The 12,730-nt window shown below is 50.7% G+C and overlaps 1 protein-coding gene across 1 annotated transcript in view; it reads left to right on the top strand.

Annotated features, from left to right (window-relative positions):
- SAP30BP (SAP30 binding protein) overlaps positions 1-12,730 on the top strand; it is a 127,977-nt gene that overhangs the window by 6,303 nt on the left and 108,944 nt on the right. Inside the window, exon 2 of the mRNA XM_068264122.1 lies at positions 9,790-9,896. Coding sequence (XP_068120223.1) covers positions 9,790-9,896 — 107 coding nt within the window. The remainder of the gene's footprint in view (positions 1-9,789; positions 9,897-12,730) is intronic.

Below are 12,730 nucleotides of genomic sequence, written 5' to 3'. Positions count from 1 at the left end.
GCTGGGGAAACCTATGTGCCGAAAATAGCTGCTAGTAGACTATTAGTAAAATGACAGATGTTCTTCTATTGGACAATGGTAGTTCTGATTAGTAAAATATTGTTACATTTTACTAATGCTAATCCTAACCCTATTCTCACATGAGCCCTCCCTGTACTGGTGCCGAACCCTGACTGTGGTAGCTGACTGCTGTTATTTGGGAGACACTTTTCTTCTAAAATACAAATTTCCTGAATTTAAAGTGGAGCTGAACTCTTGCACAGGACAGAAGGAAAACACAGAGAAATGCACCCTGTATGTATTTAGAGAGTTTAGCCCAGGCATGGGCAAATTTGGCCCTCCAGCTGTTAACCTCCTTGCCGGTCCAATTCCCGCTGGCAAGGAGGCAGCGCAGCACTTTTTACTTTTTACTTTTTTTTTTTTTTTTTTCAAATCATGTATTGAGCCCCCCACCCTCCGGCGATCAGAGTAAGCAGGAAATCCCGTTCCGAAACGGGATTTCCTGCAGGGCTTCCCCGGTCGCCATGGCGACGGGGCGGGATGACCGGGCGTCAGAGGGAATCCCGATCCACCCCTCAGCGCTGCCTGGCACTGATTGGCCAGGCTGCGCTGGGGGGGGGGGGCGGCTCGGTGCAGCGGGTAGTGGCGGCGATCGTGTACCACACGCAGCTAGCAAAGTGCCAAAAAAAAATTATGCAAATTGTCCCAGCGGGGCCTGAGAAATCCTCCTGCGCAGGTTACCCCGAGCTGAGCTCGGGATAACCGACAAGGAGGTTAAGGAACTACAAGTCCCACAATGCATTTGCCTTTATGAGTCATGACTGTGGCTGTCAGACTCCTGCAATGCATCGTGGGACTTGTAGTTTCTTCACAGCTGGAGAGCCAAGTTTGCCCATGCCTGGTTTAGCCTGTCTAATTCCCCCTTATCTGTGACTCATCACAAGTTTTTATTTTATCTCTTCCCTGGTCACCTGACTGCCACGGCAGATAAGCTCATTTGAAAGCACAGGAGGTTAACAATATGTCTGCTTCCATGAAAGCAGGAAGTAGAAACATTGCAGATTTATTGTAGGATTTGTATCAGATGTAAGAAAGAATGCTGAGGCTTATCTTTTAGAGCAGGGAGGAAGTTCTAAGTTCAGGTCCGCTATAAAGTGGAGCTGAACTCTTGCACCACATGGAAGGGAAACAGAGAAATGCACCCTGTGTGTATTTAGCAGTGTTCTCCCCAGGCTCTTTTAGCCGGGCGCTCCACCCGGCTAGTATTAGTGAGCACCCGGCTGTCATTGGGTCACCTCCTTCTCTGATGTAAGTAGAGTTGTACAGAGAAGCTCCTGCCTTCCATTCTATCATCTCGCTCCACCCGGCTAGTATTAGTGAGCACCCGGCTGTCATTGGGGCACCTCCTTCTCTGATGTTAGTAGAGTTGTACAGAGAAGCGCCGGCCTTCCATTCTATCATCTCGCTCCACCCGGCTAGTATTGGTGAGCACCCGGCTGTCATTGGGTCACCTCCTTCTCTGATGTTAGTAGAGTTGTACAGAGAAGCGCCGGCCTTCCATTCTATCATCTCGCTCCACCCGGCTAGTATTGGTGAGCACCCGGCTGTCATTGGGTCACCTCCTTCTCTGATGTTAGTAGAGTTGTACAGAGAAGCGCCGGCCTTCCATTCTATCATCTCGCTCCACCCGGCTAGTATTGGTGAGCACCCGGCTGTCATTGGGTCACCTCCTTCTCTGATGTAAGTAGAGTTGTACAGAGAAGCTCCTGCCTTCCATTCTATCATCTCGCTCCACCCGGCTAGTATTAGTGAGCACCCGGCTGTCATTGGGGCACCTCCTTCTCTGATGTTAGTAGAGTTGTACAGAGAAGCGCCGGCCTTCCATTCTATCATCTCGCTCCACCCGGCTAGTATTGGTGAGCACCCGGCTGTCATTGGGTCACCTCCTTCTCTGATGTAAGTAGAGTTGTACAGAGAAGCTCCTGCCTTCCATTCTATCATCTCGCTCCACCCGGCTAGTATTAGTGAGCACCCGGCTGTCATTGGGTCACCTCCTTCTCTGATGTTAGTAGAGTTGTACAGAGAAGCTCTGGCCTTCCATTCTATCATCTCGCTCCACCCGGCTAGTATTAGTGAGCACCCGGCTGTCATTGGGTCACCTCCTTCTCTAATGTAAGTAGAGTTGTACAGAGAAGCGCCGGCCTTCCATTCTATCATCTCGCTCCACCCGGCTAGTATTGGTGAGCACCCGGCTGTGATTGGGTCACCTCCTTCTCTAATGTAAGTAGAGTTGTACAGAGAAGCGCCGGCCTTCCATTCTATCATCTCGCTCCACCCGGCTAGTATTGGTGAGCACCCGGCTGTCATTGGGTCACCTCCTTCTCTGATGTAAGTAGAGTTGTACAGAGAAGCGCCGGCCTTCCATTCTATCATCTCGCTCCACCCGGCTAGTATTGGTGAGCACCCGGCTGTCATTGGGGCACCTCCTTCTCTGATGTTAGTAGAGTTGTACAGAGAAGCGCTGGCCTTCCATTCTATCATCTCGCTCCACCCGGCTAGTATTAGTGAGCACCCGGCTGTCATTGGGTCACCTCCTTCTCTAATGTAAGTAGAGTTGTACAGAGAAGCGCTGGCCTTCCATTCTATCATCTCGCTCCACCCGGCTAGTATTAGTGAGCACCCGGCTGTCATTGGGTCACCTCCTTCTCTGATGTAAGTAGAGTTGTACAGAGAAGCTCCTGCCTTCCATTCTATCATCTCGCTCCACCCGGCTAGTATTAGTGAGCACCCGGCTGTCATTGGGTCACCTCCTTCTCTGATGTTAGTAGAGTTGTACAGAGAAGCTCCTGCCTTCCATTCTATCATCTCGCTCCACCCGGCTAGTATTAGTGAGCACCCGGCTGTCATTGGGTCACCTCCTTCTCTGATGTTAGTAGAGTTGTACAGAGAAGCTCCTGCCTTCCATTCTATCATCTCGCTCCACCCGGCTAGTATTAGTGAGCACCCGGCTGTGATTGGGTCACCTCCTTCTCTAATGTAAGTAGAGTTGTACAGAGAAGCGCTGGCCTTCCATTCTATCATCTCGCTCCACCCGGCTAGTATTGGTGAGCACCCGGCTGTCATTGGGTCACCTCCTTCTCTGATGTAAGTAGAGTTGTACAGAGAAGCGCCGGCCTTCCATTCTATCATCTCGCTCCACCCGGCTAGTATTAGTGAGCACCCGGCTGTCATTGGGTCACCTCCTTCTCTAATGTAAGTAGAGTTGTACAGAGAAGCGCTGGCCTTCCATTCTATCATCTCGCTCCACCCGGCTAGTATTAGTGAGCACCCGGCTGTCATTGGGTCACCTCCTTCTCTAATGTAAGTAGAGTTGTACAGAGAAGCGCTGGCCTTCCATTCTATCATCTCGCTCCACCCGGCTAGTATTAGTGAGCACCCGGCTGTCATTGGGTCACCTCCTTCTCTGATGTAAGTAGAGTTGTACAGAGAAGCGCTGGCCTTCCATTCTATCATCTCGCTCCACCCGGCTAGTATTGGTGAGCACCCGGCTGTCATTGGGTCACCTCCTTCTCTGATGTAAGTAGAGTTGTACAGAGAAGCGCCGGCCTTCCATTCTATCATCTCGCTCCACCCGGCTAGTATTAGTGAGCACCCGGCTGTCATTGGGTCACCTCCTTCTCTAATGTAAGTAGAGTTGTACAGAGAAGCGCTGGCCTTCCATTCTATCATCTCGCTCCACCCGGCTAGTATTGGTGAGCACCCGGCTGTCATTGGGTCACCTCCTTCTCTGATGTAAGTAGAGTTGTACAGAGAAGCGCCGGCCTTCCATTCTATCATCTCGCTCCACCCGGCTAGTATTAGTGAGCACCCGGCTGTCATTGGGTCACCTCCTTCTCTGATGTAAGTAGAGTTGTACAGAGAAGCGCTGGCCTTCCATTCTATCATCTCGCTCCACCCGGCTAGTATTAGTGAGCACCCGGCTGTCATTGGGTCACCTCCTTCTCTGATGTAAGTAGAGTTGTACAGAGAAGCTCCTGCCTTCCATTCTATCATCTCGCTCCACCCGGCTAGTATTGGTGAGCACCCGGCTGTCATTGGGTCACCTCCTTCTCTGATGTTAGTAGAGTTGTACAGAGAAGCGCTGGCCTTCCATTCTATCATCTCGCTCCACCCGGCTAGTATTAGTGAGCACCCGGCTGTCATTGGGTCACCTCCTTCTCTGATGTTAGTAGAGTTGTACAGAGAAGCTCCTGCCTTCCATTCTATCATCTCGCTCCACCCGGCTAGTATTGGTGAGCACCCGGCTGTCATTGGGGCACCTCCTTCTCTGATGTAAGTAGAGTTGTACAGAGAAGCGCTGGCCTTCCATTCTATCATCTCGCTCCACCCGGCTAGTATTAGTGAGCACCCGGCTGTCATTGGGTCACCTCCTTCTCTGATGTAAGTAGAGTTGTACAGAGAAGCTCCTGCCTTCCATTCTATCATCTCGCTCCACCCGGCTAGTATTGGTGAGCACCCGGCTGTCATTGGGTCACCTCCTTCTCTGATGTTAGTAGAGTTGTACAGAGAAGCGCCGGCCTTCCATTCTATCATCTCGCTCCACCCGGCTAGTATTGGTGAGCACCCGGCTGTCATTGGGTCACCTCCTTCTCTAATGTAAGTAGAGTTGTACAGAGAAGCGCCGGCCTTCCATTCTATCATCTCGCTCCACCCGGCTAGTATTGGTGAGCACCCGGCTGTCATTGGGTCACCTCCTTCTCTAATGTAAGTAGAGTTGTACAGAGAAGCGCTGGCCTTCCATTCTATCATCTCGCTCCACCCGGCTAGTATTGGTGAGCACCCGGCTGTCATTGGGTCACCTCCTTCTCTAATGTAAGTAGAGTTGTACAGAGAAGCGCTGGCCTTCCATTCTATCATCTCGCTCCACCCGGCTAGTTTTTCATGCCACGCGGCTGGAGAAAAATTTCTGGGGTGAACACTGATTTAGTGTTTAGCCTGTCTCCCCCTCATAAGTGATTTATCACCAGTGTAATTTGATCTTTCAGAGGTGTCAGCTGGCTGTCTCGGCAGAGCAGCTAATTTTTAAAACCGGATGTTAACCCTATGTCTGCTTCCATGACAGCAGGAAGTAGACACACTGCAGATGTATTGCAGGATTTGTATCCGTTGTAACAAAGACATGTTTTTCTTTAAACATTATCATGCTGTTGCTTTTTTTTTTTTTTTAGAGTAGAGAAGTCCTGAGTTCAGGTCCTCTTTCACCTACATAACGGTATTCCTGACCCAGGCACAACATGACAAACATGCTGCTAGCGGTAATCCTGAGCCTGGGTCATGGTGACCGCCGGGCAGGTTACTGAAGACAGCGGAGTGGCATTTGAGACTTGCAGTATCTCTATATTATCTAAAGACTTATGCTGGGAATTAGGCCTGAACGATTTTGAGAAAAAATTGAATTGAGTGATTTCTGTCCGAAATCACGATTTTGATTCGATTCACGATTTCCTTCAAATCAAGCTTTGTTCCCACTCTGTGCCTCTCTATCATCTTCTCTATTTGTGCACCCTTTGGGTCTCTCTCTGTAACCCCGTCCCCCAAGCTGCAGCACTGCTGGACATACCTTCCAACACAAGTCCAGCAATTCCCGTCTATCCACTTTGCCTCCTGCAGGCCCAAATGCACGGCATACTTCCTGTATGTCATGTGACATACAGGAACCAGGAAGTATGCCGTGCACAAGAGACGGCAAGAGAGGACGAAAAGAGCTCGACTCCTGTCAGAAGGTATTTCCAACACTGCCGATGCTGCGGCAAACACGCGCTCTGACTTGGGGGGAAGTTTGAAGCTGCTTCTTCAAACTTCCCTCATGTGGAAATAACTTAATCACGGAAATTGACACTTTAACGATTCAGAAATTGTGAGCTTGGTGATTTCGATTGAATTTCGATTTATCTTTCAGGCCTACTGGGAATACACGGGTCTATCTGGTGGCCGTTTAGCTGCCGGATCGACCCCCGACTCGTCCCCGCTCGCACGCTGATCGATTACCGCTCGTCCCCGCCGATGCTTCCTTATCACTGCTCGATTCCCTGCCATTGTCCGCCGGCGGGTATCGAGCGGGCGGGGGTCGAGCGGCTTGATCGGACCAGCTGAATATTATCAGCTGGCCGGATCAGCTGGTCAATACATGATACAGAAACGTACCGTGTATCCCCAGCATAAGAAAGCCGTGTTTGAATTACATGGTTCCTATTTCCCACTAAAATATGGAGGAGGAGCTAACCCTAATCATAGCATATTCTAAAAATCTGACACCTTCCCTCACAAAATATACCCACAGGTCAATTTTATCCCCCCAAAGAACTTTTTTTTTCCTTTTTTTTGGGATAAAATTGACCTGTGGGTATATTTTGTGATGGATGGTGTCTTAGATTTGATACAACTTACAGTATCTCCCCAGGATCCGGACACTCTCTCCTCTGTGTCCTCTGAGGCTCTCGATCCCTAAGGTGGGATCGCCGCTAGTCACATGACAAAAGACATCATAGAGATTGATACAAGTAAGAAGGAGTTAGAGAGATTGTGCCTCCCGGAGGGCAGGAGGAAGGAATGTGGTGCTGGATCCCTTAGGAGGTGAGTTCTGTGCTGGGCTGTCTGAACTGGAATAAAGGGGGGGGGGGGGGGGGTGTTCATCTGCGTGTTATTACTGCAGCTATGAATTTGTGTCTAAAAGCAGAAAAATTGGACAGCTTTTAGAACAAAAAATCCAGAACTAATCAGAACACCAAGGAGTTTACAGATTTACAAAAATGTGCATTTGGTTCCTTGAGTGTAAAAGAAGCATTAGTAGTTCTGTGCAGACAGGATCCACAAATGGTTGTCAGACAAGCTTTAGTCTAGCACTGCAGTGACCTCATTCATCATTGTGTTGTCCATTTGACAATATATTTACAAATATTTGTTTCCCCACACTAAGTGGTTCTGTATTACCACCTGTTACCATTTGATATATTTACTCCTTTGCTTCCTGTTTCACCTGTGTGGCCAGAGGTAAAGAAAATATTCTAAGGTGGAAGTCACACACACAACATGATTTGTAGATGATGCAGATCGCCATCTAGTTGTTCCCACCAGTCTTACTAACAGAAACGTGTAGGCATAGCAAACAGCTGCAAACTGCTTTTACAAAGATGCTTTAGCTCCTGCAGTACAAGGCAATGCAGTTATGCTGCACATTCACACATTGTGACGGGGATGTCTGCCACACAGTCAGAAAATACTTCAGCCGGTAGATATTTATTATTATTATAATTGATTTATAAAGCGCCAACATATTCTGTGGCGCTGTACGAAGTAAGAAACAAACCTGGGGTACGTAATACAGACAATGGTGCACACCAATATACAAGATACATAATTAGTGACAAAATACAAAAAATGATACAGCATACAGAATACAGAATTGGTAATGACAGTGATAAAAGTAACATGATGAATAAACTGTATAATGATTTGCAAGACACAAAAGGGGGAGAGAGCCCTGCCCTTGTGAGCTTACAATCTAAAGGGAATGTGGGGAAACGAGGAGGGGTAGTATACAACAAATATATAGAGGCAGTGTGTTTTAGGATACCTAGTAGGAGTGCAATTTGGTCTTAGGACAGAGGGAAGTGGCCTAGGGTAGCGCATATGCTTGTCGGAACAAATGAGTTTTTAGAGAGCGTTTAAAAGTAGCAAAGGTTGGCGAGTGACAGATATGTTGTGGGAGGGGATTCCAGAGAAGGGGTGAAGCACGTGTAAAATCTTGTAAGCGTGAATGTAAGGAGGTGGTTCTAGAGGAGGACTGTGAGGAAACGCGGAAAAGCCGCCGCAAAGGCTCAGAGTGAGGCGGCTGTTTCCGCGTCCAACATGGCGGCACAACGCGGAAAAACCGTCGCAGGGACAGATCGGTGGTATCCGTGTTGGAGGCGGCAGATTGCACGGATGGCAGGGCAACTGACAGTGCGGCCGGACGCGGGGAAACCGCCGCTCCCTTAGAGAGCGGGGCGGCGGTCCCCGCGCTTGAATCAAGGGTTACATTGCAAGACATGTCTGGTGTGGCTGGGACTGCTAGTCCACACAAATTCAGAAGGACGCGCGCACGCCGAGAGGCAGAGCTTATATGACAGCCAGAAAAGGGTGAGCTGACATTTTCACCACTTGCTATTGGTCCAGCACTTAGGGAGGCGCTGGAGAGCACCTTACTATATATACTGGGTGCTGGGCATTCTCTGGTTGTCTGCCGTTGCGATCACAACGTGGTAGCACTCAGACATTGTTTGTATCTGTGTTCTAGCATAGTTTCCAAAGGTGTTGACATCAAGGAGCTCACACCTTAGCATTAGGAACATTGCATTGTATTTGTTATGACCTTCCGCCTGTCTGACTATCCCTCTGAACTCTGATCTTGTACCTTGCTATTTCTGATATCCTGTTGCCAAACTCTGCTCGTTCCTGACTCTGTATTTGCATCCTGATTCTGTACTTTATCTGTCTGTGTGTTAACGACCTGGCTAGCCGACCTCGAGAACTGGCCTTACGGTTAGAGGCAGTTCCCAGACCTGTTAGTGACACCCTCCCTCTCGGGTGTCACTCACGCTCTGACCTTCCTATCCTCAGCCTAGCTCCTCCCTCCTGGAGAGTCTAGGCCATAGGAAGGAACGTACTTCTGGAGAAGTACTCAAAGTATACTGTTGCATATAACACTCACTTGTTCTCCCTGGTGTCCAGAGGTTAGTAGAGATATCTGATTATCAGTGATACTGCAGATCACCAATAATCGGGTATATTCTGTATTCCTGGTGAGACTGCAGTTCACCGGTAATCAGATCCTCTCTGTGTTACACCGATCGTTACAAGGACAACAGGAGATCATGTGCAGATCTGAGATTGCAGTTGGGTTGGTACCTGGAAACTAGTGAGGATATGTACCTGGGAGAGAGATTGTGGAGAGCTTTGTAGGTTAGGGTTAGGAGTTTGAAGTGGATCCTCTGGTTAATTTGCAGCCAGTGAAGAGCTTGACAGAGAGGAGCAGCAGAAGAAGATTGAGAAGAAAGATGAATGAGACGAGCAGCTGAGTTCAGTACCGACTGGAGCGGGGCCAGTCTGTTAGAAGGTAGTCCACAATGTAGTATGTTGCAGTAGTCCAGACGAGAAATTATAACAGCATGTATTAATATTTTGGTTGTGTCTTGAGTGAGAAAGGGACGGATGCGAGATATATATTTTTGAGTTGGAGATGGCAGGAGCTGGTTATGGAGTGAACATGAGGAATAAAAGAGAAAGAGTCGAATATTACCCCATAATATTATAATATTATGTATATGAAACCTAATCTTCCATGAGGTTTATGCAGTGGTGTAGCAATAGAGGATGCAGAGGTGGTGATCACATCAGGGTCCCTGGACCAGGGGGGCCCACTAAGGGCCCCCTTCATCTATCGTATTGGCTTTATATTGGTGCTATGCTGATGATGAACACTTCAATATGTGCATTCTATAGTTGTAATCCTTAACAAGCTGGTTTGTTACTCTTATTGCATGTCTCTGACGCTGCTGCTGTCCTTAGTTGTATTTCATATCAATAGAGCGCCTGGGACTCCATGTAAAACTCGCTCCGGGGTCCCAAGCTCCTTAGTTACACCACTGGGTTTATGTCCAATGCAAACAACTGTGTATAACAAAGATTATGGTATAAAGATATGGCATATTTAAAAATGTTTGTCATTAAAAATATAAACTTGCATTGTAGATGACGACAAAGCTGGCTTGGTGTCCCGCTCCTATGGACAGGATGACACATCCAAAATAGAAGAAGATGGCTCTAATAAAGAGGATGAAGATGTTAGTCCACCATCAGTAAGTAAATGTAGAAACAAATCTTTTTTTGCACTTTGTGTCCTTTAACCTCTTGACGACCAGCTAACGCCGATTGGCGTAAACTGGTCGTCTGCGGGTTACCATGGAAACGGCCGCTCGATCGAGCGGCCTTTCCATGTCAGTTCACGGAGAGTGTCTCCGTGAACAGCCGGAGAGCCGCCGATCGTAGCTCGCCGGCAAAATGTAAACACGCGGGGAAGAAATCCCCGCTGTATACATCATACGGCGCTGCTGCTCAGCAGCGCCGTAGGGCAGATCGGCGATCCCCGGCCTCTGATTGGCCGGGGATCGCCGGCATCTGTTGGGCGGAAGCCTATCCTTCAATGCGCAGGACGGAACTCCGTCCTGCGCATTACGGAGAGAGGGAGGGAGGTAAGGAGGCAGAGGGCGGAAATGGCTGCGGAGGGGGGCTTTGAGGAGCCCCCCCGCAAAACGCAGATGGCCGGTGGCGATCAGACCCCCCTGGCAGGACATCCCCCTGGGGGGGGGAAGTCTGATCGCCCTGGCATAATACTGATCTGTGCTGCGGGCTGGAGAGCCCACGCAGCACAGATCAGGCAAATCACCCCTGGTCGGCAAGTGGTTAAAGTCAATGGAAACTTTGGGGTAATAAAAAATATTCCAGACACTTCACATAAGGTGAGGGAAAGCTGCGGGTCCTCATGAGTCTCCCCTCTCCTGGTGCCCTTGGTGCAGCGCTGGCTTCAATGTTTCAATCCTCCGCCGCAGAGGACTTTGGGAGCCGGGTCCTCCTGAAAACAGGCAGCTCCATACTGCGCACGAGGGAGTGTGCAAGGGAGCGAGCGCGCGCACGTGCGAGTGTGCAAGGGAGCGAGCGCACGTGCGAGTGTGCAAGGGAGCGAGCGCGCGCACGTGCGAGTGTGCAAGGGAGCGAGCGCGCGCACGTGCGAGTGTGCAAGGGAGCGAGCAGCGCGCACGTGCGAGTGTGCAAGGGAGCGCGCGCACGTGCGAGTGTGCAAGGGAGCGCGCGCACGTGCGAGTGTGCAAGGGAGCGAGCGCGCGCACGTGCGAGTGCGCAAGGGAGCGAGCGCGCGCACGTGCGAGTGCGCAAGGGAGCGAGCGCGCGCACGTGCGAGTGCGCAAGGGAGCGAGCGCGCGCACGTGCGAGTGCGCAAGGGAGCGAGCGCGCGCACGTGCGAGTGCGCAAGGGAGCGAGCGCTGCGCGCGCACAAGCGAGTGCGCAAGGGAGCGAGTGCGCTCGCACGTGCGAGTGCGCAAGGGAGCGAGCGCGCTCGCACGTGCGAGTGCGCAAGGGAGGGAGCGCGCTCGCACGTGCGAGTGCGCAAGGGAGGGAGCGAGCGCGCTCGCACGTGCGAGTGCGCAAGGGAGGGAGCGAGCGCGCTCGCACGTGCAAGGGAGGGAGCGAGCGCGCTCGCACGTGCGCAGTATGGAGTGGCCCGTCTTCGGGAGCACTCGGGCCCCCCAAGCCTCCTTCCGCAGCGATGTGAGCGGAATCTGACTGAATTGGTGGGACACTGCTGTACTGGTGACTACCAACTGACTATACAACTTTCCCAAAGTCATCTTAGGAGTTACTAGAGCCCTAAGATGTTACTAGAGGAGAAGTGCGGTAGCGTACAGGTCTGAAATCCCAGCGGGCGCCATGGATTGGGTAAGACACTCTGCCGCTACACTTGCTACCTATACACTGAGGAGCGAGCAGGAGGCAGGGGGTAGCGGACACACTGGGGGTACACTGAAGATGGAAGGGGCCACATGGGGGACAAAGGACGACACCAATTGGGGGTGAACATGTACAAAACGCTCCTGGAACATGGAGGCACCAAGTTTAGTATATATACAGTCAGGTCCATGAATATTGGGAAATCAACACAATTCTAACATTTTTTGCTTTATACACAACCACAATGGATGTTAAATGAAACGAACAGGATGTGCTTTAACTGCAGACTGTCAACATTAACCTCCCTGGCGGTTTATTTATTTTGCCAGGGAGGCTGCGGGAGGGTTTTTTTTAAATAAAAAAAAAACTATTTCATGCAGCCAACTGAAAGTTGGCTGCATGAAAGCCCACTAGAGGGCGCTCCGGAAGCGTTCTTTCGATCGCCTCCGGCAATCGAAAGTAACAAGATAGGCCGCAATGAGCGGCCTATCTTGTTTCGCTTTCCTCGTCGCCATGGCGACGAGCGGAGTGACGTCATGGACGTCAGTCGACGTCCTGACGTCAGAGCCGCCCGATCCAGCCCCTAGCGCCGGCCGGAACTGTTTGTTCCGGCTGCGCTGGGCTCGGGCGGCTGGGGGGACCCTCTTTCGCCGCTGCACGCGATCGGGCAGCACACGCGGCTGGCAAAGTGCCAGCTGCGTGTGCTGCTTTTTTCAGAATGGAAATCGGCCCAGCAGGGCCTGAGCGGCGACCTCCGGCGGCATACCCCGAGCTCAGCTCGGGATTACCGCAAAGGAGGTTAATGTGTGGGTATTTGCATCCAAATCAGGTGAACAGTGTAGGAATTACGATTTGCATATGTGCCTCCCACTTGTTAACCCTTTCCACTCGTTCTTTCCTAAAGGAAGTCATTTCTGCTGGGAGTTTGTTTTTTAAAGGACTTGCGAGGCCTGTTTGCTCAAAAAAAATAAAAGTTAGAAACCTGTGTCAGTTTGTAAGGCACGGAGGACGGCGTCCGCGCCCTCCGTGCCATTCCGCCGGGTCCCCGCCGCTCAGTATTCCCCCCCCCCCCCCCCCCGAACGTCCGCATAGCCGCGAGTGCGGCTGCGCAGCTCTAAGGCCAACCCCCCGATCCACGCTACAGGAAACAGCCTGTTACGTGAATCGG

The sequence above is a fragment of the Hyperolius riggenbachi genome, chromosome 12 (genome assembly GCF_040937935.1).
Source record: "Hyperolius riggenbachi isolate aHypRig1 chromosome 12, aHypRig1.pri, whole genome shotgun sequence".
Lineage (NCBI taxonomy): Eukaryota > Metazoa > Chordata > Amphibia > Anura > Hyperoliidae > Hyperolius > Hyperolius riggenbachi.
This window is presented reverse-complemented; position numbering and strand designations above follow the sequence as displayed.